At 47.4% G+C, this 27,573-nt stretch overlaps 1 protein-coding gene and 1 long non-coding RNA gene across 4 annotated transcripts in view; one reads left to right on the top strand and one right to left on the bottom strand.

The window, feature by feature from the left end:
- The window catches only part of TREH (trehalase), a 35,194-nt gene extending 14,758 nt beyond the window's left edge, over positions 1–20,436 (bottom strand). For all 3 annotated transcript variants that reach the window (XM_050758406.1, XM_050758407.1, XM_050758405.1), the window contains exons 1-12: positions 20,263–20,436; positions 4,188–4,288; positions 3,901–4,045; positions 3,730–3,817; positions 2,752–2,852; positions 2,499–2,591; positions 2,254–2,370; positions 2,020–2,142; positions 1,725–1,774; positions 1,398–1,592; positions 592–809; positions 217–328 (exon numbers count right to left, since the gene is read on the bottom strand). In XM_050758406.1, the coding sequence (XP_050614363.1) occupies positions 217–328; positions 592–809; positions 1,398–1,592; positions 1,725–1,774; positions 2,020–2,142; positions 2,254–2,370; positions 2,499–2,591; positions 2,752–2,852; positions 3,730–3,817; positions 3,901–4,045; positions 4,188–4,288; positions 20,263–20,351 (1,432 nt within the window). In that variant the 5' untranslated portion in view covers positions 20,352–20,436. The remainder of the gene's footprint in view (positions 1–216; positions 329–591; positions 810–1,397; positions 1,593–1,724; positions 1,775–2,019; positions 2,143–2,253; positions 2,371–2,498; positions 2,592–2,751; positions 2,853–3,729; positions 3,818–3,900; positions 4,046–4,187; positions 4,289–20,262) is intronic.
- Positions 1,458–27,004, top strand: LOC126936078 (uncharacterized). The gene is made up of 3 exons (XR_007719378.1): positions 1,458–1,983; positions 17,221–17,349; positions 22,940–27,004. It is a non-coding gene; the product is annotated as an uncharacterized LOC126936078 (long non-coding RNA).
- Positions 27,005–27,573: the final 569 nt, after the last annotated feature.

Here is a 27,573-nt window from a genome sequence, read left to right on the forward strand (position 1 = left end):
CCTTAATCGAGGGCGATGGTTTGAAGGGCAAACAGGACTGATTGCACTGGACAGGTCGGGTGGACATAAATGTTTGCCGAGTGGAGGCCAGGAGAGCAGAGGAGTGAGAGAAAGGACACAGGGCCTGCATCTTTTGTTAACACCTCCCCAGCACCAGGGAGGCCCACCTCTACACCCTGGGGAGGGCCCTTGGCTGTGCCAGCCCTGCCTCCTTACCTCTGATGACCAGGTCCTGCAGGGGGGCCCAGGCATTGGGGGAATCCCACTGCTGGCCTGTCTTCTGGAGAGAGGTCGGGATTCCATACTGGTAAGTCAGGATCCGGCTGTCCTAGAAGGTCCCAGACATTCCCATGACTGTGAGTGGGGCTGGACTGGGAGCCAGGACAGATACTGGGCCCCACAGGAAGCCAGATGTCCCCTTCTTGACTCTTTTCTTCTTGGCTCACAGCTGCCCCCCGGTAGCTCCGCAGGACCCGCAGGCTGGGACAAGAGGCACAGCCGGAGGAAGCGGCCTCCCCTGCAGGTCCTGCTCAGGGTCGGGAGGGGGCGGTGCTGCCTGCAGTGGACCCGAGCCACCTGCTGTGTCCTCACCTCCAGGTATTTCAGAGCCTTGTCCGCCACGCCAGGGTCAGAGAAACACCCAGCCCAGAGTGGAGTGAGGTTGGATGGGTAAAACTCTTGGTTCTTCTTCTTGTTCTCAAGGTCGTAGTCGAACCAGGCACCGGTCTCCTCATCCCACAGGACTGCATTCAGGGCGGCCAAGCGCTGCGCCCGCAGGGTTCTGTACTTTGTGGCCTGGGAGTCGTTGCCTGGGGTAGTGCTGCCTTTAGACCCAGTAGCCAGCGCCCTGCCTGCGGGCCCCAAGCCCTTCGTGGCTCTACTTTGGCCTCCACCCTTTGTGTTTCTCTGCAAGGGCTAAGACACCCTGATGACCAAGGGGATGTGCCGACCTGGAACCGACCACACTTCTGGTCTCTAGGTCCTGGAATTTCCTGAGCATATGGCCCCACACTGCTCCCAGGGAACCACTGGAGCTGATCTGTCCCAGGGTCTATCCTCCCAAGGGTATTGGCTGAGTGGATTCCCCTAGCTCTCAGGGGGTCAAGAACAGCTGTCTGAGGAGAGGGAGTGGATGGATTTTGGATGTGTGGACTAGGGTTCCCCTCACAGACCCTAGAGACCCTCACAGTAAGAAAGGGAGGAAGAGGGGATTAGGGTGGGCTCCGTTTGTCCTCTTGTCTGGTACACAAATGTGAGTGCAGGCGTCCACTAGGGCGGGGCTCAACAGGCTGGGTTGCTGAAGGCCTGTCACCCCAGGGTCCTACTTCCAGTTCTATTGCCAAGTCTGAGGCAGGAAACCAGACTCCCTGCTTACCCTTCCCTCCTGGGGTGCTCACCCAGCCTGGAATAGAATTTGCTCATCAGCTCCTCTGCTTGGCATAGGAAGGCATTCAGGTCAACAGGCACCAGTTTGCTGGTTCGGATGCCACTAAGCGAGTTGGGGTTTGGGCCTCCGATGAGCCAGCGTGAAGAGAAGTCCCAGCCAGACTCGGCCCCAGCCTTGAGCTCAGCCCACAGAGCCTCCCGGTCTCCTGTGAGGACACAGCAGGGAACCCAGCCAGTCCCGCCTGCAGGATAGGCAGCCAATGACAGGAGACCAGAGCCTGACACAGAGGTGCTCAGCCACCCTGCCCCCAGCCCTCCCTCACCCTGCTGCTGCTCACCTTCCGGCAAGGTGTCAGCCAACTCTGTGTCTTTGCTGTAGGACTCAGGCCTGGCAAAGAGGAGAGGTGGGCAGCCCGGCACTAGTAGCTACTAAGCCCCTCTGTGGTCAAGAGGAGGCTGAGCCATCTTGATCCAACTGCCCTTGGGCCCCCACAGCCCAGGATTGCAGAGGGCTCTCGGTGTCACCATCTGAGAGGTCAGGCTAAGTCACTCCTCCTCCTGCCCGGGACATTGTGATGCTCTAACCAGAGTGAACAGGTAAGAGATTGAGGGGTGGGCTGTGCAGTTCCTCACCTGGGTCCCCCGTAAGGGACATAATAGCGATTCAGGAGGTAGTTCTTTCCCTCTAAGCTCACAGAGACAGTCCTGTTCTTGGTCCAAAAGTCCAATTCCAAGGCTAGCGTCTCAATGTTCTCCCTGGAGTGAAGCAGACAACACCTCAGCCCAGGCGCGCTGCCCATCCCCAGCCCTGAGAGGTCTGAGGTGGGGGGTGGGTCTGCAGAGCAGCACAAGAAGGGTGGTACCCACTGTAGGAAGGTGGTGTCGTTGGTGTGAGTCAGGTAGCAATCCATCATGAGGGTCAAGAGTGGGGGCTGGCTCCGCTGCAGGTAGTACACGCGCCCGCCATTGGGGACATGCCCATAGCTGCCAAGAGGAAGGCCTGCTGAGATGCCTTCTCCCCAGCAACTGGCACCAAGGCAATCCAGCTCCAGGCCTATGGCACACCTGCCAATCCTCCCCACCTAGGCTGGAAGTGCCTGGCCCCCTCTCACGTTTTCACCAGGTCCAAGAAGTTCTGCAGCATGCCCTTCACCGTCTCAGCCATCTCCGAGAGGAGCAGACCCTCCATGACCCAGTAGGAGTCCCTGGGGAAGGGGCAGCTTAGGCACCACCCTGCTGTCTCCCTCTGCCCTGCACACCAGCCAGTGGGGCACTCTGCCCTGCTCAAGACACCTTGCTGGCCCTGGGTTTCTGCACCACTGCCAGTCCTGCAGGCCCCCTGGTCTCTCAGGCCTGGGCGCTCACCAGTAGTAGAACTCCACAAAGCGACCGCCAGGCACAATGAAGGGGTGTTCTGAGTAGATGAGAGAGAACCGTTCAGGGTGGCTGAGAACCTCTGGCTTCATCTGGAATCAGGAGAGAGGGCAAGGGGAGCCTAGAATCCCCATGGAAGCAGAGGCCGCAGGCAGCTGGGGAATCTGAGGCCCTGGGAGTCACAGGCTTTGGAGCCAGGCAGTTGGGTTCAGCTCTGGCTCCACTGCTGCTCAGCCATGTGATAAAGGCCTGGCCGCTGGGAGCCCTGGGGTCCTCATCTGTCACCTTCTGGCCTTGGGAGTCCTGGCTCAACTTGGTGCCAGGTAGAAGACCCAACCACTCAGCCAGGCACCGGGCAGGTATCCACCAAGCAGCGGCCATTACAAAGACCCAGGGTGGGCTGGGTGGGTAAGGGGGTGCCAGCCCCCCATTTCCCCTCTACTCCCCATCCTTGCTGCCACGACCCAACCAGGCTCAGAAGATTGGCCCATCACCCCCATTCTCTGAGCCAGGTAGGGGTAAAACCCCAAACCCTTTCCCCAGGTGAGGGGATATAGATGAGCAAAGTAGCTCAGGACAGGGCTGAGCACAGGGCCTGGCCTCAAGCAGCAGTAGCACTGACTCTTCCTGAGACGGAGGCCTCCTGAGAAGGAGCTCAGGGAAGGAGACAGCCCAGCAGGCAGTGAACATCTACCCAGTACTGGGCAGCCTAGAGGTGGCAGGGCAGGCTGGGGTTTCCTGGGGAGGCTGGGGAGCCTTCCTGGAGGATGCGAGGCATTAGAAGTAGATGCTGCGCTTCTGATCTCAAAAGTTCTTTCTAGAGGGCTTCTATTTGGGGACCCAGGGGTCAGGAACTGGTTTCTCAGAAAAAGAAGCCCGATCTGTGCTCCGGAGACACTGTGGGCCCCAGGCACATTCCTCTCTCCAGTTCCCTTGGCCAGGCCTTGGGCAGGCCCAGGACGCTGATACCTTCTTCCCCAGCTTCTTCCAGAGCTGGTGCAGCTGCCCTGCCCAGACACGTAGTTTGGCATCTGAAATCTTCTGCAGGAACTGGGGGCTGGAAGAACACAGGCCCCCCAGGGTTCAGGGAGGCAGCTCGGTTGGAAGGGACCCTCTCTTGTTCCCCGTCCAGAGTCATACCTGTCTTTCCAGTCTGCAGGGGTCCAGGGCTGCAGCTCCTGCCCCTTGGCCTGGAAGTGTTCCTGGACAAACGCCTGCAGCTGCTCCCTGGGGATGCTGTGATTGTGGTCCCTGGACAGCTCAGTGAAGGTCTGCAGGACTTGTTCTGGAGAGCAGGCAGCAGGGAGGGGTCAGCAGGGTGTCACAAGCCACTCCCTGATCACAGGGGCCTCTCTGCTTGTTCTTGCCCCCTGCCTTCTTTGGAGAGAAGGTTCTTTGGAGAGGAGGTTCAGCCCTAGGTGCTTCACCTGGAGCTATAGACAGTGGCATGTCCACAAACTGCTTGTCATCCTGGTAGAGCTTGGCCATTTGAACTTGGTGTAAGAGCTCCCCGTGGCAGTAAATCTCGCTGCAGAGACAGGGATAGGAGCAGGTCAGGTCACCACCAGCACCCCATTGGGACAGAAGAGAAGGCTAGAGTCTGTGGCAGACTGGTCAAGGCATGTTCCCTGGGACTGGACAAGGGCTCTGTGTGTGTGTGTGTGTGTTAGGAGTTTGTGGGTTGGAGTGACATACAGGGCTGAGGGAACAAGTAGGGTCTTCGGGCAATAAAGTGCCTGTCTGACTGCCTGAGCCCACACTGGTGGCTAATTTGAGATGATGTAGAATAGCTGGTAGACAAAGGGAGGTTAGCACTTTAATCATACTGGTGTGGCCAATTCTCTGTACAATGGCCCTGTGTAGACTCAATCGGAAGGGCTTATGGCAGAAACCTGGGAGGTGCACTCAGTGGTGATCGCTGAGATTGGGCCAGAACATTTCCAGGCGCAGTGTATGTGTAGGTCATTTGAGAGATAATTACTAGCTGGCTCTTGAGTGTTTCCAGAAACTGCTTCCATGACGGCAGGATACAAAATAATCCTGAAACCTGAAATAGCCATAATGTCTTGGGTGATGTCACAGGAACACTCCGTAATGAAGGCAGTGCCCAGAAGAGTTTCTGAATAAAATGGAAACGGTTTATTCAGGAGCGTGCTGCTCAGGGAATGCAAGGAGGTGCTCATGGTATTCAGGAGCAGGAAGCCTCTTTCCCCCTAGGGTCAACTCTGGAAGCACCGAGGAGCTGATGGATCCTAGTGCCACATAGGGGCCCTTTGAACAGCTCTTGGTTGAATGACAAAAGCTGCTTGGTTTATAGGTAGAAAGACCTTGTTTGGAAGGCCTTTGCACTCTGACTGAGGATGGAAAATCTTTGAAGAAGGTAAGAACAAATCATCTCAGTGGATTGAATTGCGTGCTGTTTTCCTTGCAGTGGTAGAAGAATCAAATGATAAAAGCCCCTGTGTTTGGGTTTTTACTGACTCATGGGCCGTGGCCAATGGCCTGGCAGATGGGCAGTGAAAAACTGAACTACTAAAGTGTTGCCCACCTGGGGCATAACCCTATGGAAATGTAAAGGGCACATTAAAGTAGCTTTGCATATCAGGTTGTAGATGCAAATGTGCAAAATACTACAAGATGCTATATTAGAACAGAAGATGCTGTACCAGTGTGGACCACCAAGTTATATTTCTTCAGATCAAAGAACACAATTGACAGCATCTAGCGTTCAGCAACGGGGCAAGCAATACCACAGCAAATGGACATATGGTGTTGCATACCATCCTCAGAGTAGCGCTTTGATAGAAAATTAGAACAGATAGTTGAAACGTTTGCTGTCTATAGTGGGGGGAGAGAGATAAAAGCATGAAGGGGTGGCTTACATACCTTCAAAAATGTGTGCTCTGGCTGGGCACGGTGGCTCACACCTGTAATCCCAGCACTTTGGGAGGCCAAGGCCGGTGGATCAGTTGAGGTCAGGAGTTCAAGACCAGCCTGGGCAATATGGTGAAACCCCATCTCTACCAAAAATACAAAAAATAGCCAGGTGTGGTGGCAGGCGCCTGTGATCCCAGCTACTTGGGAGGCTGAGGCAGGAGAGTCACTTGAACCTGGAAGGTGGAGGTTGCAATGAGCCAAGATCACACCACTGCACTCCAGCCTGGCCAACAAGAGCAAGACTCTGTCTTTTAAAAAAAAAAAAAAAAAAAAAAAAAAAAAAAGTGTGTGCTCACATTCAACTTGAGAGGAGCAAAGGAGGTCTCCATTAGATTGATTCCCCTAATTTTTCTGGGGGATCTGGGAAAAGGGAGGGCGGAGTTGTTGGTATAACTATATGATTTGTTCCCAAATCATCTCAACTACATTTTCCTGCCCAATACAGTGGCCCCAGGACTGGAACTGCAAATGTGGGTGTCAGAAGAAGGGACGATTCTCAAGGAAAAAACTGCAACTCTACCTTTAAACCTTTATGCCAGATTTACTAAGGGTCTGATGGGATGTGTTGTGCCTTCACAGTATCTGGCTAAATTTGGCTTCTTAGTGAATGCAGCCATGTTGCCTAGTGGTCAAGATAGCCCACTAGTTCCGCACCTTTGTAACTCTTCCTTACATGACTGGCAGCGGACTGAGGGCAAGGCACCTGCAACAGTACTGTTAGTGCTGGCAATGTGGATCAGCACAGTGGCCAAGCCTAATGTCCCTTCCAGAAGTGGAAAAACTTGGTAAAAATCAATGATAGGCTGGGTGTGGTGGCTCATGCCTGTAGTCCTAGCACTTTGGAAGTCCGAGGCAGGTGGATCAGGAGGTCAGGAGATCGAGACCATCCTGGCCAACATGGCAACACCCCCGTCTCCACTAAAAATACAAAAATTAGCTGGGCATGGTGATGCCTGTAATTCTAGCTACTTGGGAGTCTGAGGCAGGAGAGTTGCTTGAACCCGGGAGGTGGAGGTTGCAGTGGGCCAATATTGCATCACTGCACTCCAGCCTGGGCAATAGAGTAAGACTCTACCTCAAAACAAAAACAAACCAAAAAAAATCAATGACAGATGGTGAGGAAGAGACGCAGTAGCTGAGGGTAAAGGAATGAGTAAATGGGTTATGCAATGAGGGGAATGCAATATCATGTAGGTGCCTGGAGAGACTCAAAACAAGAGAGTAAGATTGTGTCTTAGCATGATTATACCAGATGCCTGAAAGGGGGAAGCCATGCATTTGCCAAGACGACTCCTGCTTTTGGGCCCTGACAAGGTCAAATGGCAGCCTGCAAACCTGAGTGGCACTGCTCTGAGACTTGGTCATATGATATGAGGATGAGCTGCTCCAGTTGCTGACAACAGAATGTAACTCTAGCAATGTGCCAGAGATTTTTGACTCTTAATTTTCAGGTTACATCTACTACGAAGGATACCATTTGGGAAGGAATTTCCAGGAACTACTCTTTTTGGGGCCTTTGGATTATGTGGTTTACAACTCCTGGCAGAGTAATCACTGTGTAACTGTAAACCTTGATCACTGAATGCTTAGAAAGGTCTCCGGTTAAAACGAACGAAATATAGCAGCAGCATGGCCAGCCTATTCCAATGAGCTCCATGCACAAATGCAGATCACCCTTGTTTTTGTGGATGAAAAGCTGTTAAACAGAATAGAAAAAAATTTTATTTTATTTTTTATTTTTTTATTTTTTTTGAGACGGAGTTTTGCTCTTGTTGCCCAGGCTGGAGTGCAATGGCGCGATCTCAGCTCACTGCAACCTCTGCCTCCCGGGTTCAAGTGATTCTCCTGTCTCAGCCTCCCGAGTAGCAGTAGCTGGGATTACAGGCATGCGCCGCCACGCCCGGCTAATTTTGTATTTTTAGTAGAGATGGGATTTCTCTATTTGGTCAGGCTGGTCTCAAACTCCCGGCTTCAGGTGATCCACCCGTCTCAGCCTCCCAAAGTGCTGGGATTACAGGTGTGAGCCACTGAACCTGGCCTAGTTTTTATTTTTTTAGATGAGGGCTCACTCTGTCACCCAGGCTGGAATGTAGTGGTGCAATCACAGCTCATTGCAACCTCAATCTCCCAGGCCCAAGTGATCCTCCCATGTCAGCCTCCTGAGTAGCTAGGACTACAGGCATATGCCAGCGTATCCACCTAATTTTTTCTATGTTTTTTTGTAGAGACCGGGTCTTAATATGTTGCCCAGGCTGGTCTTGAACTCCTGGCTTCAAGTGATCCTCCTGGCTTGGCATCCCAAAGTGTTGAGATTACAGGCATGGGCCAGGATGCCCAGCCCAAATGGGTTTCTTATAGTAGTAAAGCAGTAGGCATCCCATGATATGTCCAAATTCTCCTGGGGAACAGCCCCATGCTGAGACAAGGAAGGCTATGGGAGGCTTTATGGCATACTCAAACTAATTACACCCAGGTGTGATGACCACTCATCTAACCCTAGTATGGGGAACTCACAAATTCTGGGTACAAAACATGTATCCTAAAGGCACTCAGGCCTTTAATGCAAAATGGCAACAGCATACATGGTGGAACAAATATTGTCCATGAGATAGAAAAAACTCTAAGGGAGATAGGTTCCCCCATCATGGAACATGCTGAATTTATTAATCCTATTTTTTCACCTTAAAGTCTTTTATCCCTAACACATTTACTTTTTTTTTTTTGAGACCGAGTCTCACTTTGTCGCTCAGGCTGGAGTGCAGTGGCACCATCTCGGCTCACTGCAACCTCTACCTCCCTTGTTCAAGCAATTCTCATGCCTCAGCCTCCCAAGTTGCTAGGATTACAGGCATGTGCCACCACACCCGGCTAATTTTTGTATTTTAGTAGAGACAGGGTTTCACCATATTGGTCAGGCTGGTCTTGAACCTTCTGACCTCAGACGATCCAGCTGCCTCGGCCTCCCAAAGTGTTGGGATTATAGGCATGAGCCACGGCACCTGGCCTACAAATTTACTTTTAACAAGGAGAAGCATTTAGAGAAAAAGATGTATTAGAGGAGGAGGGAATACTTCCAAACTCATTCTGCAAAGCCAGTATTACGCTGGTCCCAAAACCAGATGAAGACACATAAAAAAAAAATAAAATAAAACTACAGGCCAGTATCACTAATGAATATTGATGCAAAAATCCTCAACAAAACACTGGTAAACCTTGGCCGGGCGTGGTGGCAAAACCCTGTCTCTACAAAAAAACAAAAATATTAGCTGGGTGTGGTGGCATGCACTCGTAGTCCCAGTTGCTTGGGAGGCTAAGGTGGCAGGATCGCTTAAGCCCAGGAGGCAGAGGTTGCAGTGAGCTGTGATTGTGCTGCTGTACTCCAGCCTGGGCGGCAACAGAGCAAGACTATGTCTCAAAAAAAGAAAAGAAAGAAAGATTTTCCATGTTCATTGTTTATGGATTGGAAGAATCAATATTGTTAAAATGTTCATATGGGCTGGGTGCAGTGGCTCATGCCTGTAATTCCAGCACTTTGGGAGGCCAAGGCAGGCCAATCACTTGAGGTCAGGAGTTCGAGACCAGCCTGACCAACATGGTGAAACCCCGTCTCTACTAAAAATACAAAACTTAGCCAGGTGTGGTGGTGCATGCCTCTAATCCCAGCTACTCGAGAGGCTGAGGTAGGAGAATTGCTTGAACCCAGGAGGCAGAGGTTGCACCACTGCGCTCCAGCCTGGGTGACACAGCAAGACTCCATCTCGGAAAAAATAAAAAATAAAAATAAATAAATAAATAAATAAGGAACTCATACAACTCTATTAAAAAAGCTAATAATCCAATTTAAAATGGGCAAAAGACCTGAATAGACATTACTGAAAAGCAGACATACATTTCCTTAAGAAAATAAATTTAAAAAAAAGACATACAAATGGCAAACAAGCATATGAAAAGGTGCTCAATATAATTGATCATCAGAGAAATGCAAATCAAAACTACAATGAGATAGCATTTCATCCTTATTAAAATGGCTTTTATCCAAAAGCCAGGCAATAACAAATGCTGGTGAGGATGTGGAGAAAAGGAAATTCTCATACACTGTTGGTGGGAATGTAAATTAGTACAACCACTATGGAGAACAGTTTGAAGGTTCCTCAAAAAACTAAAAATAGAGCTACCATATGATCCAGCAATCCCATTGCTAGATATATGACCGAAAGAAAAGAATCAATATATTGAAGCACTATTGACAATAGCCAAGATTTGGAAGCAACCTAAGTGTCCATCGACTGATGAATGGATAAAGAAAATGTGGTATATATCCACAATGGAGTACTATTCAGCCATATAAAAGAATGAGATCCTGCCATTTGCAAGAACATAGATGGAACTGGAGGTCATTATATTAAGTGAAATAAGCCAGGGGCAGAAAGACAAACTTCATATGTTCTCACTTATTTGTGGGAGCTTAAAATTAAAATAATTGAACTCATGGAGATAGAGAGTAGAATGACAATTAGGAGAGGCTGGAAAGGGTAGTGGTATAGTGGCAGGCATCGGGGGGAGGTGGGGATGGTTAATGGTACACAGAAACAGAAATAATGAATAAGATCTAGTATTTGCTAGCATGACAGGTGACTGTAGCCAAAAATAATTTAATTGTACATTTAAAAATAACTAAAAGAGTATAATCAGATTGTTTGTAACACAAAGGATAAATGCTTGAGGTGGTGGACACCTCATGTACCCTGATGTGATTATTACCCATTGCATGCCTGTATCAAAATATCTCATGTAATTAATAAATATATTCACCTACTATGTACCTCCAAAATTTAAAAATTAAAAAAAAGAACAAAACAAAACAAAAGATTAAGTGAGGGGCTTCAAGTGTCTTAAATATTAAATAAATGTAAGGTTTTTTTATTAAAAAAAAAAAAAATTTCCAGTTCCACTCCCCTACTCAGAGATTGGGAGGTCAGGCTGATATCACTTGGATCAAAGCCCCACCTCTCCAAACACACAGGTTGGTCTTTCTGGCATGTCCAGTCCTCATCCTGAGTCAGCTAATTAGTATAATCCATCTAGAGCCTCATCATGAATACTGAAGGCACACCTATCATTTGGGAAATTGCAAGAGCTTAGAAGTTACTTCCCAGCAACTTGGGTCAAAGAACGGACAAACTCTGTTATACAACAGTCCAGTCCCTAGCCTTTACCCATAGATCCCTTGTAGCAAAACAGTCATACTTTCCTGAGCAACTGCATTTGGAATAGCATTTTTGTAACGACAAAGAGATAGTATCAACATGAATATATTGAAAATTTAGAGGCGCTAGTGTGGAAGTAGAGATGGGAAGCTTTTAGCTCAATTTCCCAATACATGTGACCCTCAATATTAGTATTATAATCTTGCCAACAACGCCAGTGCTTTATCATATTGCACTATGGTAGATGTAACCTGAAAATTAAGAGTCAAAAGATGTTCACACATTACTAGAGTCCCATTGTCATTAATAATTAGTCCTGTTCATCACCAGATCATATGACAAAATGTCTCCCAGGATAAGTCCACTCAGGCTGGCAGGCTCCCCTTTGATCTTGTCAGTTGCCAGAGCAGGAGTGGTCTTGGCAAAATATGGCTTTACCCTTTCAGGCGTCAAGTATAGTTGAATGAAGAGGCGATAGCATCTTTTTCTCTGATCTTCTTTCTAAGCATTAATGTAATAGTGGACTTCCCTCATTGCATTTCTTATTAATGCATGGATTTACTCATTTATTCCCAGCTACTACACCTCTTGTTCTCCATTTATACCCAAACTTTTCCACCTTTGGAAAGAACATTGGGTTAGGCCACTGTGTTTATCCAGATTGTAGGTAGAAACACTTGTCTTGTAAATGCTTCTCCTTCAGTCCACTCCCATTCATTCATACAGGGCAGGCTTACATAGGTACAGAACTAGTAAGCTATCTTGAGCAGTAGGCAATATATTTGTATTTATTGTTAGCCCCATTTTTGCTAGATAAGGTGAAGGCACAACCTGCCCCATCAGACCCTTAGGAATTCTCACATAAAAGTTGAAGGATATAGTTATACTTTCTTGCTTAGGAGTAATTCCTGCCTCTTGCATTTGTATCTGCAGTCCTAATTCAAAATTCTAGCAGATAAATGTAACAAAGAGATTAAAATAATTGAAAAGAATCAAGCAGAAACCCTAGAGCTGAAAAATGCAATTGGCATACTGAAGAATGCATCAGAGTCCTTTAATAGCAGAATTTATCAAGCAGAAGAAAGAATTAGTGAGCTTGAAGACAGGCTATTTGAAAATACACTATCAGAGGAGACAAGAGAAAAAAGAATAAACAAAGAAGCACGCCTACAGGATCTAGAAAATACAATCAAAATGCCTCAAAATGGCAAATCTAAGAGTTATTGGACTTAAAGAGGAGGTAGAGAAAGAGATAGGGACAGAAAATTTATTCAAAGGGGTAATAACAGAGAACTTCCCAAACCTAGAGAAAGATATCAATATCCAAGAACAAGAAGGTTATAGAACACCAAGCAGATTTAACCCAAAGGCTACCTCAGGGCATTTAATAATCAAACTAAAGGTCAAGGACAAAGTAAGGATACTAAAAGCAGCAAGAGAAACGAAACAAATAATATACAATGGAGCTCCAATATGTCTGGCAGCAGACTTCTCAGTGGAAAGCTTACAATCCAGGAGAGAATGTCATGACATATTTAAAGTGCTGAAGGAAAAAAAAAAAAACTTTTACCCTTGAATAGTATATCTGGTGAAAATGTCCTTCAACCATGAAGGAGAAATAAAGACTTTCCCAGACAAGCAAAAGCTGAAGGATTTCATCAATACCAGACCTGTCCTACAAGAAATGCTAAAGAGTGTACTTTGGTCAGAAAGAATAGGATGTTAACACGCAGTAAGAAATCACCTGGGCAGGGCACAATGGCTCATGCCTGTAATCCCAGCACTTTGGGAGGCCGACGTAGAAAGATCACTTGAGGAGTCTGAGACCAGCCTGACCAACATGGTGAAATCCTGTCTCTACCACAAAATACAAAAAAATTAGCCAGGTGTGGTGGCACACACCTGTAGTCCCAGGTACTCAGGAGGCTGAAGTGGGAGAATCGCTTGAACCAGGGAGGTGGAGGTTGCAGTGAGCTGAGATCTCACCACTGCACTCCAGCCTGGGCAACAGAGTGAGACACTGTCTCAGGAAAAAAAAAAAAAAAAAAAAAAGTTAATGATCGCTGGGTTCAGTGGCTCAGGCCTGTAATCCCAGCACTTTGGGAGGCTGAGGCAGGCAGGTCACTTGAGGTCAGGTGTTTGAGACCAGCGTGGCCAACATGGTGAAACCCCATCTCTACTAAAAATACAAAAAATTAGCTGGGCATGGTGGCGCATGCCTGTAATCCCAGCTACTTGGGAGACTGAGGCATGAGAATTGCTTGAACCCAGGAAATAGATGTTGCAGTAAGCTGAGATCGCACCACTGCACTCCAGCCTGGGTGACAGAGTGAGATTCCATCTCAAAAAAAAAAGAAATCACCTGAAGATACAAAACTCACTGGTAATAGTAAGCACACAGAAAAAACACAGAATATCATAACACTAGAACTGTGGTGTGTAAACTACTCTTATCCTATGTATCTGCAGTCCTGGGACCACTGGGATTTACTGGAACCACTGAATCATCTGGAAAAAGAAAGTTTAGTTAATGTGGGGAAGAAAGAAAACGGTATAGTCATACCACATGGGAAGAATTGCTAGTCATCGTCCCCCAGTCCCTCTTCCCTTTAACTTCCAGAAAAGCAGAAGAATCTAATAGGGACAAACCCTGGAGCCCCCTTATGCTGAGTGTGAGCACATACTTGTGAAGGCACGTAAGCCAGCCTTTCATACCCTTATTCCCTGCTGTTTTAGATAGCACATGCTTCAACTGCCCATCCCAATTCTCTATGGAACCACTCCTCTGAAGATGAAAGTGTTTCTTGATCTGAAGAAATATAACTCAATGGTTCAAATTGGTGGAGAATCTTTTGTTCTGACCCTTTTACAGTGTCAGTATTTTGAGCATTTGCATCTACCACTGGCCATGCAAACTCCAGTCCAGAATCAGTGTCTACTCTTGTCAGGACCCATTTGTAGCCCTCCAGGCCTACCAGAATCAGTCCATCTTGCCAGGTATGTGCAGGGCCTTCCCTCCAAGGTCATCTTCCCACAGCCGTGTGCAGTCTTTCTCTTTTTGGCAAACAGAAAAGTACTTACTGGCATTTTGTGCCTCGGCGGGAACAAGAGGACTAAGTCTAAATTCAGCCCTTCTCTGCATGGCTGCTGCCCTGCAATGTCCATTTATTTCATGAACACAGGTGGCCACCTCAAGCGAGCACACAGGGATGCCTGCTTGTTGCCCCAGTTCCCTTTTGATCCTGGAAAGGGGTTCTTTGATGGACATCAACATAACCTCCTTTAATGCACTCCTAAAATTCCTGTTGTGATTTCCATATAGACAAGGTTCCCATTGTCCTTCTGCCTGACCATATGGCCAGGCCATTGGCCACTGTCCAAGAGTTAGTAAAAACCTAAACAGTCTGCAATTCAGCCCACAGAGCTGATTTGTTCTTGCCTTCTTTGATCAGAGTGACAACCTTCCAAACAGTAGGCTGTTCATTCACCTTGGGACTGCCATCCATAAGCCAAATAGCTCTTTGTTGGTCAATTGAGAGCTGTCAATAGGGCACTGTCCAATTGGCAATAGAATCTAATGAGTGGGTCCAAAGTCAGTCCTAGGGGAAGAGAATCTCTCTGCTCTTGAATACACTGAATAACTCTGCATTCCCCCATGAGCTTATTCCTGATCCAGTCATTTCCACTTCATTATGGAACTCTTCTGGGCCCTGCCCACTCTCTGAGAGCATTTCTCCAACATCACCTAAGATATTATAGGTATTTCAGGTTTCAAGATTATCTTACATCCTTCAGTCATAGGGGCAATTTCAAATAATGTCTGATAGCGAGCCAATAATTACCTCTCACACGGAAATTCTCTAGTCCAAAGTCCCAGCACTCGTGCCAGGAGGTGCTCTAAGACCTTTGCTATAAAGTCCAGTCTATGCTCCAGAGAAGGCTAACAATCTCTGTGGAGCTGGGCAATCTTATTGGTTCCCATTTGGAATGTCTAATCAATATTGCTTGATGAGTGGATGTCCATGCCTTCTGTTTTACAATACTAGGTAGTCGAAATGTTTCCTGGTCAGATACAATATCCATCCCTGTAATACATTCAGGTAGAAGAGATGCAACACTCCACATAAAACCTGTTCAAGCGCATACCAGTTTTTTGTTTTGTTTTGGTTTGGTTTTGAAATGGAGTTTCGCTCTTGTTGCCCAAGCTGGAGTGTAATGGTGCGATCTCAGCTCACTGCAACCTCCTCCTCCTGGGTTCAAGTGATTCTCCTGCCTCAGCCTCCCGAGTAGCTGGGATTACAGGTGCACACCACCATGCCCGGCTAATTTTGTATTTTTAGTAGAGACAGGATTTCTCCATGTTGGTCAGGCTGGTCTTGAACTCCTGATCTCAGATGATCTGCCCACCTCTGCCTCCGAAAGTGCTGGGATTATAGGTGTGAGCCACTGCACCTGGCCACATTTTTATATTCTCTCAATCTCATTGCAGTGCCCATCAGGGCTTCAGCAGGTGCTTTTGGTACCACAGTGCAGGACTGGAGGTTGTAATTCCACCAACCAGAATCTAAGCATGGCCCATCTTTTACTTTCAGTTTGACTATTACAGATAAAAATCTATAGGGATTGTATATTTGCTTTTCTTCTTAGTGGTATACATTTTCCTATGCACATGGGCCAACTCCCCAAAAGTTAGAGATCAATCATCTCTAAGTTCCATTGGTAACTTTTACCTCCAGTAACTGATTGCAGCATGACTGCTCTTCACACCATGAGTGACCATGTAGCCACTCAAGAATGAAAGATTTCTCATCCCCTGCCCTTTCATCTTTTCTTTTCCCAACCCACATGTTTCAGTGAGTCAGGGTCATTCTAGTAAATCCACATTTTCTGACACCAACTGCAATACTGCAATTTAATCCTGGTGCTAACCATCGGGAGTTAGTGTGGAATCCACACTCAGGTTAAGGGCACAGTCCTGAGTGAGACGGCCTCACGTCTGACACCAGCCACAAGTTCAGGGGTCCCCAGGCCACCTGCACTTCTTACCAAAAGGCTACAAATGTAGGGGTTCCCATAACCCTTTCAGATTTGATAATTTGGTAGAACTCACAGGACTCAGAAAAGCTTACGGTTATGCTTAGGGCTGTAGTTTTATTTATTTATTTTTATTTTTTTTTTATTATTTTTTTTGAGACGGAGTCTCGCTCTGTCGCCCAAGCTGGAGTGCAGTGGCCAGATCTCAGCTCACTGCAGCTCCGCCTTCCGGGTTCCCGCCATTCTCCTGCCTCAGCCTCCCGAGTAGCTGGGACTACAGGTGCCCGCCACCTCGCCCGGCTAGTTTTTTTTTGTATTTTTTAGTAGAGACGGGGTTTCACCGTGTTAGCCAGGATGGTCTCGATCTCCTGACCTCGTGATCCACCCATCTCGGCCTCCCAAAGTGCTGGGATTACAGGCTTGAGCCACCGCGCCCGGCCTAGGGCTGTAGTTTTATTACAAGAATATAAGCCAGGATCAGCCAAATGAAGAGACACATGGGGCAAGGTCTAGGGGGGCCCTGAATGAACAGCTTCTGTGTCCTTTCCCCATGGAACCAGGACGTTTCCCCTCCTGGCTCATCAATGTGTTCACCAACCAGGACTTGGTATTTATTTGTTTTATTTTTTTGTTTGTTGAGACAGGCAAAAAATCAGGCCAGGTGCAGTGGCTCATGCCTGTAATCCCAGCACTTTGGGAGGCTGAGGTGGGTGGATTGCTTGAGGTCAGGAGTTTAAGACCAGCCTGGTCAACATGGTGAAACCCAGTCTCTACTAAAAATACAAAAATTAGCCAGGCATAGTGGTGAATGCCTATAGTCCCAGCTACTTGGGAGGCTGAGGCAGGAGAATCGCTTGAACCCTGAGGGCAGAGATTGCAGTGAGCCAACATCTTGCCACTGCACTTCAGCCTGGGCAACAGAGCTAGATTCCATCTCAAAACAAAACAAAACAAAAACAAAAAACAGTAATCAGGGACCACTAGGAATAACAGATATTCCTATCACTTGGGAGATTCCAAGAGCTTAGAAGTGACCTTGGAGGAACCCAAGACAAAGACGAAACAAATTCTTCATTATGCAAGAAGTGGCTTGTGCATGAAAGGATTGACTCAGCAGGTCTGCTGTGTTCAAACCCTGCACGTTTCAGAGAAAGTTCTGGCCTGTGACCAGCCCTGAGAGATAAGATTTAAATTACTGAAATATGCTGCCTGATAAGTCTTTGTTTTTCTGGGACCTTGGGCCATGCCAGATATATGATACTAATAATGTGATTTCTGGCAGGGGCCTTTGGCCACCCAGTATCAGTTTGACCTCTGAAGACCTGGAGAGTGAGTAACTGAGGTCAGCCACACAAGTAGTCCATGCTTTCATCACTGACCTCCAATAAAAACACTGGACACCAAGACTCAGGTGAGATTTTGTGGTTGGCAATACTTCATGCGTGCTGTCCCATGTTATTGCTGGAAAAATCAAGTACTGTCCATATAAATCCATTGGGAGAGGAAAAACTGGAAGATTGAGCTTATTTTCTCCTGGACTCGGCCCTAGAATATTTCACCTCCGATGGCTTTTAACATGTATCCTTTCACTGTAAGAAACCATAATCAAGGCCGGGCACGGTGGCTCACTCCTGTAATCCCAGCACTTTGGGAGGCTGAGGCAGGCAGATCACGCCAACATGGCAACACCCCTGTCTCTACTAAAAATACAAAAATTAGCCAGGCCTGGTGGCAGGCACCTGTAATCCCAGCGACTGGGGAGGCTGAGGCAGGAGAATTGCTTGAACCCAGAAGGTGGAGATTGCAGTGAGCCGAGATTGCGCCACTGCACTCCAACCTGGAGACAGAGCGAGAGTCCATCTCAAAAAAAGAAAAAAGAACGAAACCATAATCATGGTATAACCGTTTGGAAGTATTAGTGAATCACCGGCCTGAGGTTGGTCTTAGGGAACACCAATAAAGTCATCTTCCCCTACGTTTGGCAAACAGCCTAATGCTTGACAAAACACTGGACCACCCAGTCTCTCTGAAGTCGTCATTACAATCGCACAGGACAAAACCTATTAACTCTCCCAGGTACACTTTTCCCCTTTATACTCCACAATTGTCATGGGCAAGCACCGTCAACTCGCCCTTAACACGCACCCCCTGTTGAATCCCTTGTCTCTGACTGTAGTCCTACCACTGGAGCCCAAGCCCAAACTTTGTTGCCTGGAGCCCCGCTCTCCCCAGACCTGTTCCCACTCTGCCCCAATCACACAGGCCTTCTTCCCAATCCCTGAACAGCACCTCAGGGCCTCTGCACGGCCCTTTCCACGCCTAGACTGTCTTCTCCCAGGTCAGCTCAACGATGGTTCTTACCACAGTTCTGCTCACACATCACCTCCTCAGAGACACCTTTCCTCCCCGTCCTCTCTAACACACCCTCCGCTCACCCGCACCAGCGGGTCCTAACTTCGCTCTACTTCAAACTGTGCTTCTGTTACTGTTTTGCTTTTATTATTATTATTATTTTTTTTTTTTTTTTTTTTTTTTTTTTTTGAGACGGAGTCTCGCTCTGTCGCCCAGGCTGGAGTGCAGTGGCGCGATCTCGGCTCACTGCAAGCTCCGCCTCCTGGGTTTACGCCATTCTCCTGCCTCAGCCTCCTGAGTAGCTGGGACTACAGGCGCCCGCCACCGCGCCCGGCTAATTTTTTGTATTTTTAGTAGAGACGGGGTTTCACCGTGGTCTCGATCTCCTGACCTTGTGATCCGCCCGCCTCGGCATCCCAAAGTGCTGGGATTACAGGCGTGAGCCACCGCGCCCGGCCTTATTATTATTATTATTATTGTTAGAGACAGCGTTTCACTCTCGTTGCCCAGACTGGAGTATAATGGCACGATCTTGGCTCACTGCAACCTCCACTTTCCAAGTTCAAGTGATTCTCCTGCCTCAGCCTCCTGAGTAGCTGGGATTACAGGTGTGTGCCACCACGCCTGACTAATTTTGTATTTTTAGTAGAGATGGGGTTTCACCATGTTGGTCAGGCTGGTCTCGAACTCCTGACCTCAGATGATCCCCCCGCTACCTCAGCCTCCCAAAGTGCTGGGATTACAGGCGTGAGTCAGCATGCCCAGCTGTTTTGCTTCTATTATTATTGTTCTTGCAGGAGCTGGTAAAGTGGTTGATGTGGCCACAGCTCCATAAATCCATGAGTAATGAAGGGTAGACTTTGCCTGAGTCCAGGAGGCAGGACAGGGTCACTCATCTCTGTCCCTGGTGATGGAAACTCAGGGTTAGGAAAGAGCTTTGACCTGCCCTGGGTCACAAGGAGAGTATTAGGGTCAGGGCTTAAGCCCGGGTGCTGTGGTCAGGCCCTTAGGCCGCCTCTCACACCCAGGCTAGGAAGCTGGAGCAGAAAGTTTGCTAGAACAATCCTGGGAAGAGGCCTGCACAGTCCAAGGGGCAGCTTGCAGGAGGAGAGGGAGGGAGGGTGGGTCAGGCCAACAGGGTGTTAGACCTCAGGCCAGGCTCTGGCAGCTGCATCTGGTATCAGGACTGCAGGTCCTGGCAGGGGGCAGTGGCTCACGCTTGTATTCCCAGCACAGTCACCAAGACTAATTCCCTTCCAAAGGTGGAAAATTTTGGTAAAAGTCAATGACAGGCCGGACGTGGTGGTGCATGCCTGTGATCCCAGCTACTCAGGAGGCTGAGGCACAAGAATCTCAAACCTGGCCGGGCGCGGTGGCTTAAGCCTGTAATCCCAGCACTTTGGGAGGCCGAGACGGGCGGATCACGAGGTCAGGAGATCGAGACCATCCTGGCTAACACAGTGAAACCCCGTCTCTACTAAAAAAAAAATACAAAAACTAGCCGGGCGAGGTGGCGGGTGCCTGTAGTCCCAGCTACTTGGGAGGCTGAGGCAGGAGAATGGCGTAAACCCGGGAGGCGGAGCTTGCAGTGAGCTGAGATCCGGCCACTGCACTCCAGCCTGGGCGACAGAGCGAGACTCTGTCTCAACAAAAAAAAAAAAAAAAAAAAAAGAATCTCAAACCTGGGAGGTCTAGGCTGCAGTGAGTGGAATGGTGCCACTGTACTTCACCTGGACGACAGAGCAAGACTCTAACAAAAAACCCAAACAAACAAAAACAAAAAAAAGGACTGCAGGTGCAGTGCCCAGCAGAGAGCCTGCTACACAGGAATCCTGATTTTCTTCTCTTCCCTACTCTTTCCTTCCTTTATAATCTCTTCTTTTCCTTCTGAAGTACTGACCCCAGAGCTTGAGATCTCATCCCAGCCTCCCTCTTATTGCCATCCTCTCCCGCTGCCTTCCCCACACCCTACCTCTCACAGGGTGGGGGTAGGGCCTCCAGGGACCCCAGTCCCAGCCCCAGCAGCAGTAGCAGGCACAGCTTCCAGGTCCTCCCTGGCATGGTGGCTGTGACTGTGATGAATGAGCAAGCCCAGGCACCCTCGGCTTGCTGGGCACAGCCTGACTCGCCTGCCTGTCCAAGTCGGCCGAAGTCCAGCCTTCGAGGCGTGGCCACCTGAGGGACGTGTGCTTGGTCTGTGTGCAGCCTGCTCGCCCCTCCTGCTCTCAGGGCACAGTGGTCACCTCCCCTGCTTCTACTTTGCTTCTTCTATTTAACTGTCTCAGCTGCTGCCAATGGCTCAGGCCCTTCCCTCAGAGTATGGGGATGGCCGTGGGGAATGGGCACCCGAAGGCCAGAGACACAGTCGAAGCCACACACCTGTAACCTGGATGCAAGTTCCTTGGGTGGCCCCAAGACCACCCACTTCAGAGAGTTACCATTTCCCGTAACATTTCAAATGGAATGGCTCAAGATCCTGTCCCTGGTGTGGTATGAAATTCAAGGACTCTCACTGTTGTCTACAAGAGATATGGCAGCAGCACAGGACAGTAGAGCCATTCTGTCTGGGGAGAACTAAGGGAGACCCACCATAGTGTGACTTTGTAATGAGTCTTTTTTTTTTTTTTTTTTTTTTTTTTTGAGACTGAGTTTCACTCTGTCGTCAGGCTGGAGTACAGTGGCATGATCTCGGCTCACTGCCACCTCTGCCTGCCGGGTTCGAGCGATTCTCCTGCCTCAGCCTCCCAAATAGCTGGGACTACAGGCTCATGCCATCACGTCCATTTAATTTTTGTATTTTTAGTAGAGACAGGGTTTCACCGTGTTGGCCAGCATTGTCTCAATCTCTTGACCTCATGATCCACTCGCCTTGTCCTCCCAAAGTGCTGGGATTACAGGCCTGAGCTACCACGCCTGTCCTAATGAGTCTTGATGATCACATAGGAGTTTGCCAAGGGAATGGGCTGGAGACCACTACAATGTACGCAGAGCATACAAAGAGAACAGCAAACCCCTCAGCCTAGCTGCAGAGAACTTGGTGCTCATGCAGGGAAGGGTTTTGAGATAGGCTGCAGGAACATGTTGGCACCAGTCTGGAAATGTCTTTGCCAAGCCAAGGAATGTAATTCCTTGTAATTCCCCAAAGTGGAGCTAGCAGAGAAGTTTGCGAGCTTAAGAAGCAGATTCTCACCGGGAGGGAGCAGTGGCTCACGCCTGTAATCCCAGCACTTTGGGAGGCTGAGGTGGGCAGATCACCTGAGGTCAACATGGTGAAATCCCGTCTCTACAAAAATACAAAAGTACAAAAATTAGCTGGGCTTGTTGGCGGGCACCTGTAATCCCAGCTCCTCAGGAGGCTGAGGCGGGAGAATCGCTTGAACCCAGGAGGCGGAGGTTGTAGTGAGCTAAGATTGTGCCACTGCACTCCAGCCTGGGTGACAGAGAAAGACTCTGTCAAAAAAAAAAAAAAAAAAAAGCAGATTCTGTTGCTTTAGAGGCTCATCCCCTCAACATATGGAAGGTGAGCTGAAGGGACAGGGGACAGGGGGTGGGCAAGGCACATGGAGTTTAGTGATTGGTGTGACCTCTCCTGAAGGACTTAGGTTTGCTGTTAAGGATGTCAGTTGTGGCACCTGAACAGTGTTTGCCACTGTTAAAAAGAAAAACCTTAGACAAATTAAATTTAACCATTTATTCAAGCAAAGAAATGACTCATGAATCAGGCACCGCTCTGAACTAGTAAAGGTTCAGATAGCTCCACCCAGTAATGTGGGCAGCTGGCATTGGTTTTTTGTTTGTTTTGTTTTTTGAGACAGGGTCTCGCTCTGTCGCCCAGGCTGGAGTGCAGTGGTTCCATCACAGCTCACTGCAGCCTTGATCTCTCAGGTTCAAGGGATTCTCCCACCTCAGCCTCCTGAGTAGCTGGGACCACAGGCACATGTCACCACACCCAACTAATTTTTTAATTAAAAATACTTTTTTTTTTTGTAGAAATTGGGTCTCCCTATGTTGTCCAGGCTAGTCTGGAACTCCTGAGCCAGAGCAATCCTCCTGCCTCATCCTCCCAATGTATTGGGATTATAGATGTGAGCCACCATGCCTGGTCAACAATTTTTTTTTTTTTTTTCCTGAGATGGAGTCTCGCTCTGTCACCCAGGCTGGAGTGCAGTGGTGCAAGCTCTGCTCACTGCAAGCTCCGCCTCCCGGGTTCACGCCATTCTTCTGCCTCAGCCTCCCGGGCATCTGACTACAGGCGCCCGCCACCATGCCCAGCTTTTTTTTTTTTTTTGTATTTTTAGTAAAGACAGGGTTTCACCATGTTAGCCAGGATGGTCTCAAGCTCCTGACCTCGTGATCCGCCTGCCTTGGCCTCCCAAAGTGCTGGGATTACAGGCGTGAACCACCGCACCCAGCCAACAATTTTTAAGTGTACAATTCAATTTCCTTTTATTACATTCACAACGCTGTGCAACCACCACCCTTGGATTCTTTGGATAAATCTCACTTGGTCATGATGTCTAATCCTTTTAATAAACTGTTGGTTTTGGTTTGAGAGTATTTTTTTGAGGAATTTTGCATCAATATGTATATAGGATAATTGACTGTAATTTTCTTTTCTTGTGATTTTTTCTTTTTTTTTGGACACACAGTCTTGCTCCATCACCCAGGCTGGAAGACAGTGGCATGAACACAGCTCACCGCAACCTCGACCTCCTGGGGCTCAAGTGATCATCTGGCCTCAACCTTCTGCATGGCCAGGACTACAGGTGCACGCCACCGCGCCTGCGTAACTTTTAAATGTTTTCTTAGAGACCACATCTGACTGCGTCGCCCAGGCTGGTCTTGAACTCCTGGCCTCAACTGATCCTCCCGCCTTGGCCTCGCCAAGTGTTCCTCCCCAAGTGTGAGCCACCATGCCCAGCCCTCTTGTGTTGTCTTTATCTGGCTTTGATATCAGGGTAATGTTAGCCTCATAGCATGAGTTAGGAAGTATACCCCTCTTCTATTTGTAGAAGTGTTTGAGAAAGATTAATGTTAATTCTTCTTTAAATGTTTGGTAGAATGTACCAATGAAGCCATCTGGTCCTGGACCATATTAGGCAGAAACAATATATATGTGGGGGATGGGAGCAGAGAGAGAGAGTTTGAGAGGTAGCTGGCAAGTCCAAAATCTCTAGGGTAGGCCGGCAGGCTGGAGAAACAGGGAAGAAGCTGCAGTTCAAGTCCGAAGGCAGCATTCTGGGAGAATTCCCTCTTCTTCTGGGGAGGTCAGTCTTTTTCAAATTAGTCTTCAACTGATTGGATAACGCCCATCCACGTTAGGGAGGGTAGTCTGCTTTACTCAGAGTCTACAGATTTAAATGTTATTTTCATCTAAAACATATCTTCACAGAAACATCTAGAATAATGCTTGCTCAACTCTCTGGATACCTTTGCCTAGCCATGTTGACACATAAAATTAAACTTTTTTTTTTTTTTTTGAGATGGAGCCTCACTCTGTTGCCCAGGCTGGGGTGCAGTGGCATGATTCCAGCTCACTGCAACCTCTGCCTCCCAGGTTCAAGCGATTCTCCTGCCTCAGCCTCCTAAGTAGCTGGGATTATAGGTGCCCACCACCACACCCAGTTACTTTTTGTATTTTTAGTAGAGACGGGGTTTCACCATGTTGGCCAGGCTAGTCTTGAACTCCTGGCCTCAGGTGATCCACCTGCCTTGGTCTTCCTAAAGTGCTAGGATTACAGGCGGGAGTCACTGCGCCTGGCCTAAACATCTTTTTTTATTGCAAGGTTTTTTATTGCCATCTCTTTACTTGTTACGCCTATTGAGACTTTCTACTTCTTGCATCAGTTTGTATAATTTCTGTTTCTAGGAATTTTTCTGTTTCATCTAGGTTATCTAATTTGTTGGTATATACTTGTTTATAGTATTCTATTTCCAATTTTGTAAGGTCAATAGTAATGCCTCTGCACTCATTCTGATTTTTTGTGTGTCTTCTCTGTCAATTTTAATGATCTTTTCATAGGACCAACTTTTTGGTCACTCAGCTCACTGCAACCTTTGCCTCCTGAGTAGCTGGGCTTACACGTGCCTGCCATCACACCAGGCTAATTTTTCATATTTTAGTAGAGACGGGGTTTCACCATGTTACCCAGGGTGGTCTTGAACTCCTGAGCTCAGGCAATCCACCCACCTTGTCCTCCCAAAGTGCTAGGATTACAGGCATGAGCCAACGTGCCCAGCCAATGTTCTTTTTAAAAAAACACACAACTCTACAGTGATTGTACTAATTTACATTCTCACCAACAGTATATGAGGGTTCCTTTTCTCCACATCCTCACCAGTATTTGTTATTGCCTGTCTTTTGGATAAAAGCCATTTTAACTGGAATGAGATAATATCTCATTGTAGTTTTGATCTGCATGTCTCTGATGATCGGTTATGTAGCCCACCTTTTCATATACCTGTTTGCCATTTGTATGTCTTCTTTTCAGCAATGTTTATAGTGATTCACATCTTCTGCCCAATATGCAAACTGGCTTTGTTCTGGGGGAACTCCTCACTGTGTTGCCCAGGCTGGTCTCAAACTCCTGGGCTCAATTAATCTTCCCGCCTAAGCCTCCCAAAGCACTGGGATTACAGGTGTGAGCCACCATGCCTAGCCAGTAGTGTTTTTTGTTTTGTTTTGTTTTGAGACGAAATCTCACTCTGTCACACCAGGAGTGCAGTGGCATGATTCCAGCTCACTGCAACCTCTGCCTCCTGGGTTCAAGTGATTCTCCTGCCTCAGCCCCCTGAGTAGCTGGGACTACAGGCGCATGCCACCACACCCAGCTCATTTTTGTATTTTTAGTAGAGATGGGGTTTCACCATATTAGCCAGGCTGTTCTCAAACTCCTGACGTCGTGATCCACCCACCTTGGCCTCCCAAAGCGCTGGGATTACAGGTGTGAGCCACCACACCCGGCCTCCAGCAGTTCTTTCTTTAGTATACATTTACAACTAACCAAGTCTACTCAAATAACACTGTTTCACGGTAGTGCGAGTACCTTATGACAACAAAGTAGTCTTTTTTTTTTTTTTTTTTTTTTTTTTTTTTGAGATGGAGTCTGGCTCTGTCGCCCAGGCTGGAGTGCAGTGGCCAGATCTCAGCTCACTGCAAGCTCCGCCTCCCGGGTTTACGCCATTCTCCTGCCTCAGCCTCCCGAGTAGCTGGGACTACAGGCGCCCGCCACCTCGCCCGACTAGTTTTTTTGTATTTTTTAGTAGAGACGGGGTTTCACCGTGTTCACCAGGATGGTCTCGATCTCCTGACCTCGTGATCCGCCTGTCTCGGCCTCCCAAAGTGCTGGGATTACAGGCTTGAGCCACCGCGCCCGGCCAACAAAGTAGTCTTAACTTCCTCCTCCTGTCCCTTTTATCATTGCTGTCATTCAGTTCCCTTATCCATAAACTATAATTATTGAATACACAGTTGCTATTACAGATTGAGCACCCAAAATCTGATAGCCCAAGATCTGAAATGCTCCAAAATCCAAAACTTTTTGAGTACAGACATAATGATCAAAGGAAATGCTCACTGAAGCATTTCAGATTTTGGATGATCAGATTTGGGATTTTGAACCAGTAAGTATATTGCAAATATTTCAAAAATTTTTTTAAAAAAATCCGAAATCCAAAATACTTCTGGTATCAAGCATTTTGGATAAATGCCCTGTTTTATTTTGAACAAACCATTATCTGTTAGATTAACTAAGGATAAGAAAAGTAGAAGCTTTTATTTTACCTTTACTTATTCCTTCTCTAAAGCTCTTCCCTTGTTTATGTAGTTCAAAGTTTCTAACATGTCATCTTTCTTTTCTCTGAAGAAGTTTTTTTTTTTTGGATACTTCTTGCGTCTTCAGGACTACAGATTCTCTCAATTTTTGTTGGCTTGTGAAAGTTCTCGTTTCTCCATTTTTTTTTTCTTTTTTATTTTTCTTTTCTTTTCTTTCTTTCTTTTTTTTTTTAAGACAGAGTCTTGCTCTGTCACCCAGGCTGGAGTGCAGTGGTGCGATCTCGGCTCACTGCAATCTCTGCCTCTCAGGTTCCAGTGATCCTCCAGCCTCAGCCCCCCAAGTAGCTGGGACCACAGGTGTGTGCCACCACTAAAGTTTGTATTTTTTTGTAGAGACGAGGTTTCACTATGTTGCCTAGGCTGGTCTCAAATTCCTGAGCTCAAAGCAAACTGCCTGCCTCAGCCTCCCAAAGTGCTGGAATTACAAGCATAAGCCACTGTGCTGGCCTCTCCATCACTTTTCAAGGATGGTTTTGCAGGATACAGATTCTGGGGATTATGGGTTGGTGGGATCTTTTTCTCTGTCAATGCTTTAAATATCTCACAAGGTTCTCTTCTTCTTTGCATGGTTTCTAAGAAGTCTGATGTCATTTTTATCCTTGGTCCTCTATAGGTAAGGTTTTTTTTACTCCTCTGGCCTCTTTCAAGACTTTTTATCTTTGAATTTCTGCAATTTGAATATAATATGCCTAGGTGTTGATTTTTTCTTCTTTTTGGGGGGCATCTGTCTTAGTATTTTCTGAGCTTCCTGGGTCTGTGGTTTGGTGTCTGACATAAATTTGGGGAAATTCTCCATCATTATTGTTTCAAATATCTCTTTGGTTCCCTCTTTCTTCCTCTGTATTCCCATTAATGCATATGTGATGCCTTTTGTCATGGTCCCACAGTTTTGGATATTCTCTTCTGTCTGTTTCAGTCTTGTCTCTTTTTGCTTTTGAGTTTTCGAAGTTTCTACTGACATATCCTGAAGTTCATGGATTCTTTCCTCAGCTGCGTCCAGTCTACTAAAGAGCTGATCAAAGGCATTTCGTTGGTGTTTTTTTCTCGTTGTAATTCCTCTTTGTTTTTTCTTAGAATTTTCATCACTCTGCTTAAATTACTTATCTGCTCTTGCATGTATGTTGTCTACTTTTTCCGTGAGCACCCTTGGCATGTTAATCATAGTTGTTTCAAATTTCCGGCCTGGAAATCCAACATCCCCACTATAGTTGAGTCTGGTTCTGATACTTGCTCTATCTCTTCAAATGGTATTTTCTGCCTTTTAGTATGAATTCTAGTTTTTTCTTGAAACCAAACCAGTATTGGGTAAAAGAAACCCAGTGTGGAGGTGTCTACTCTGTTAAGTTGTGACTCTCTGTATCTGCCTGTCTGTCTCCAGTTTTGGGGGCAGCTCTGTGACCTTAATTCTCTGACATATCTAGGAAGAGTTGTTGGTGTTGTTTATTCAGC

Source organism: Macaca thibetana, chromosome 14 (assembly GCF_024542745.1).
Source record: "Macaca thibetana thibetana isolate TM-01 chromosome 14, ASM2454274v1, whole genome shotgun sequence".
NCBI lineage: Eukaryota > Metazoa > Chordata > Mammalia > Primates > Cercopithecidae > Macaca > Macaca thibetana.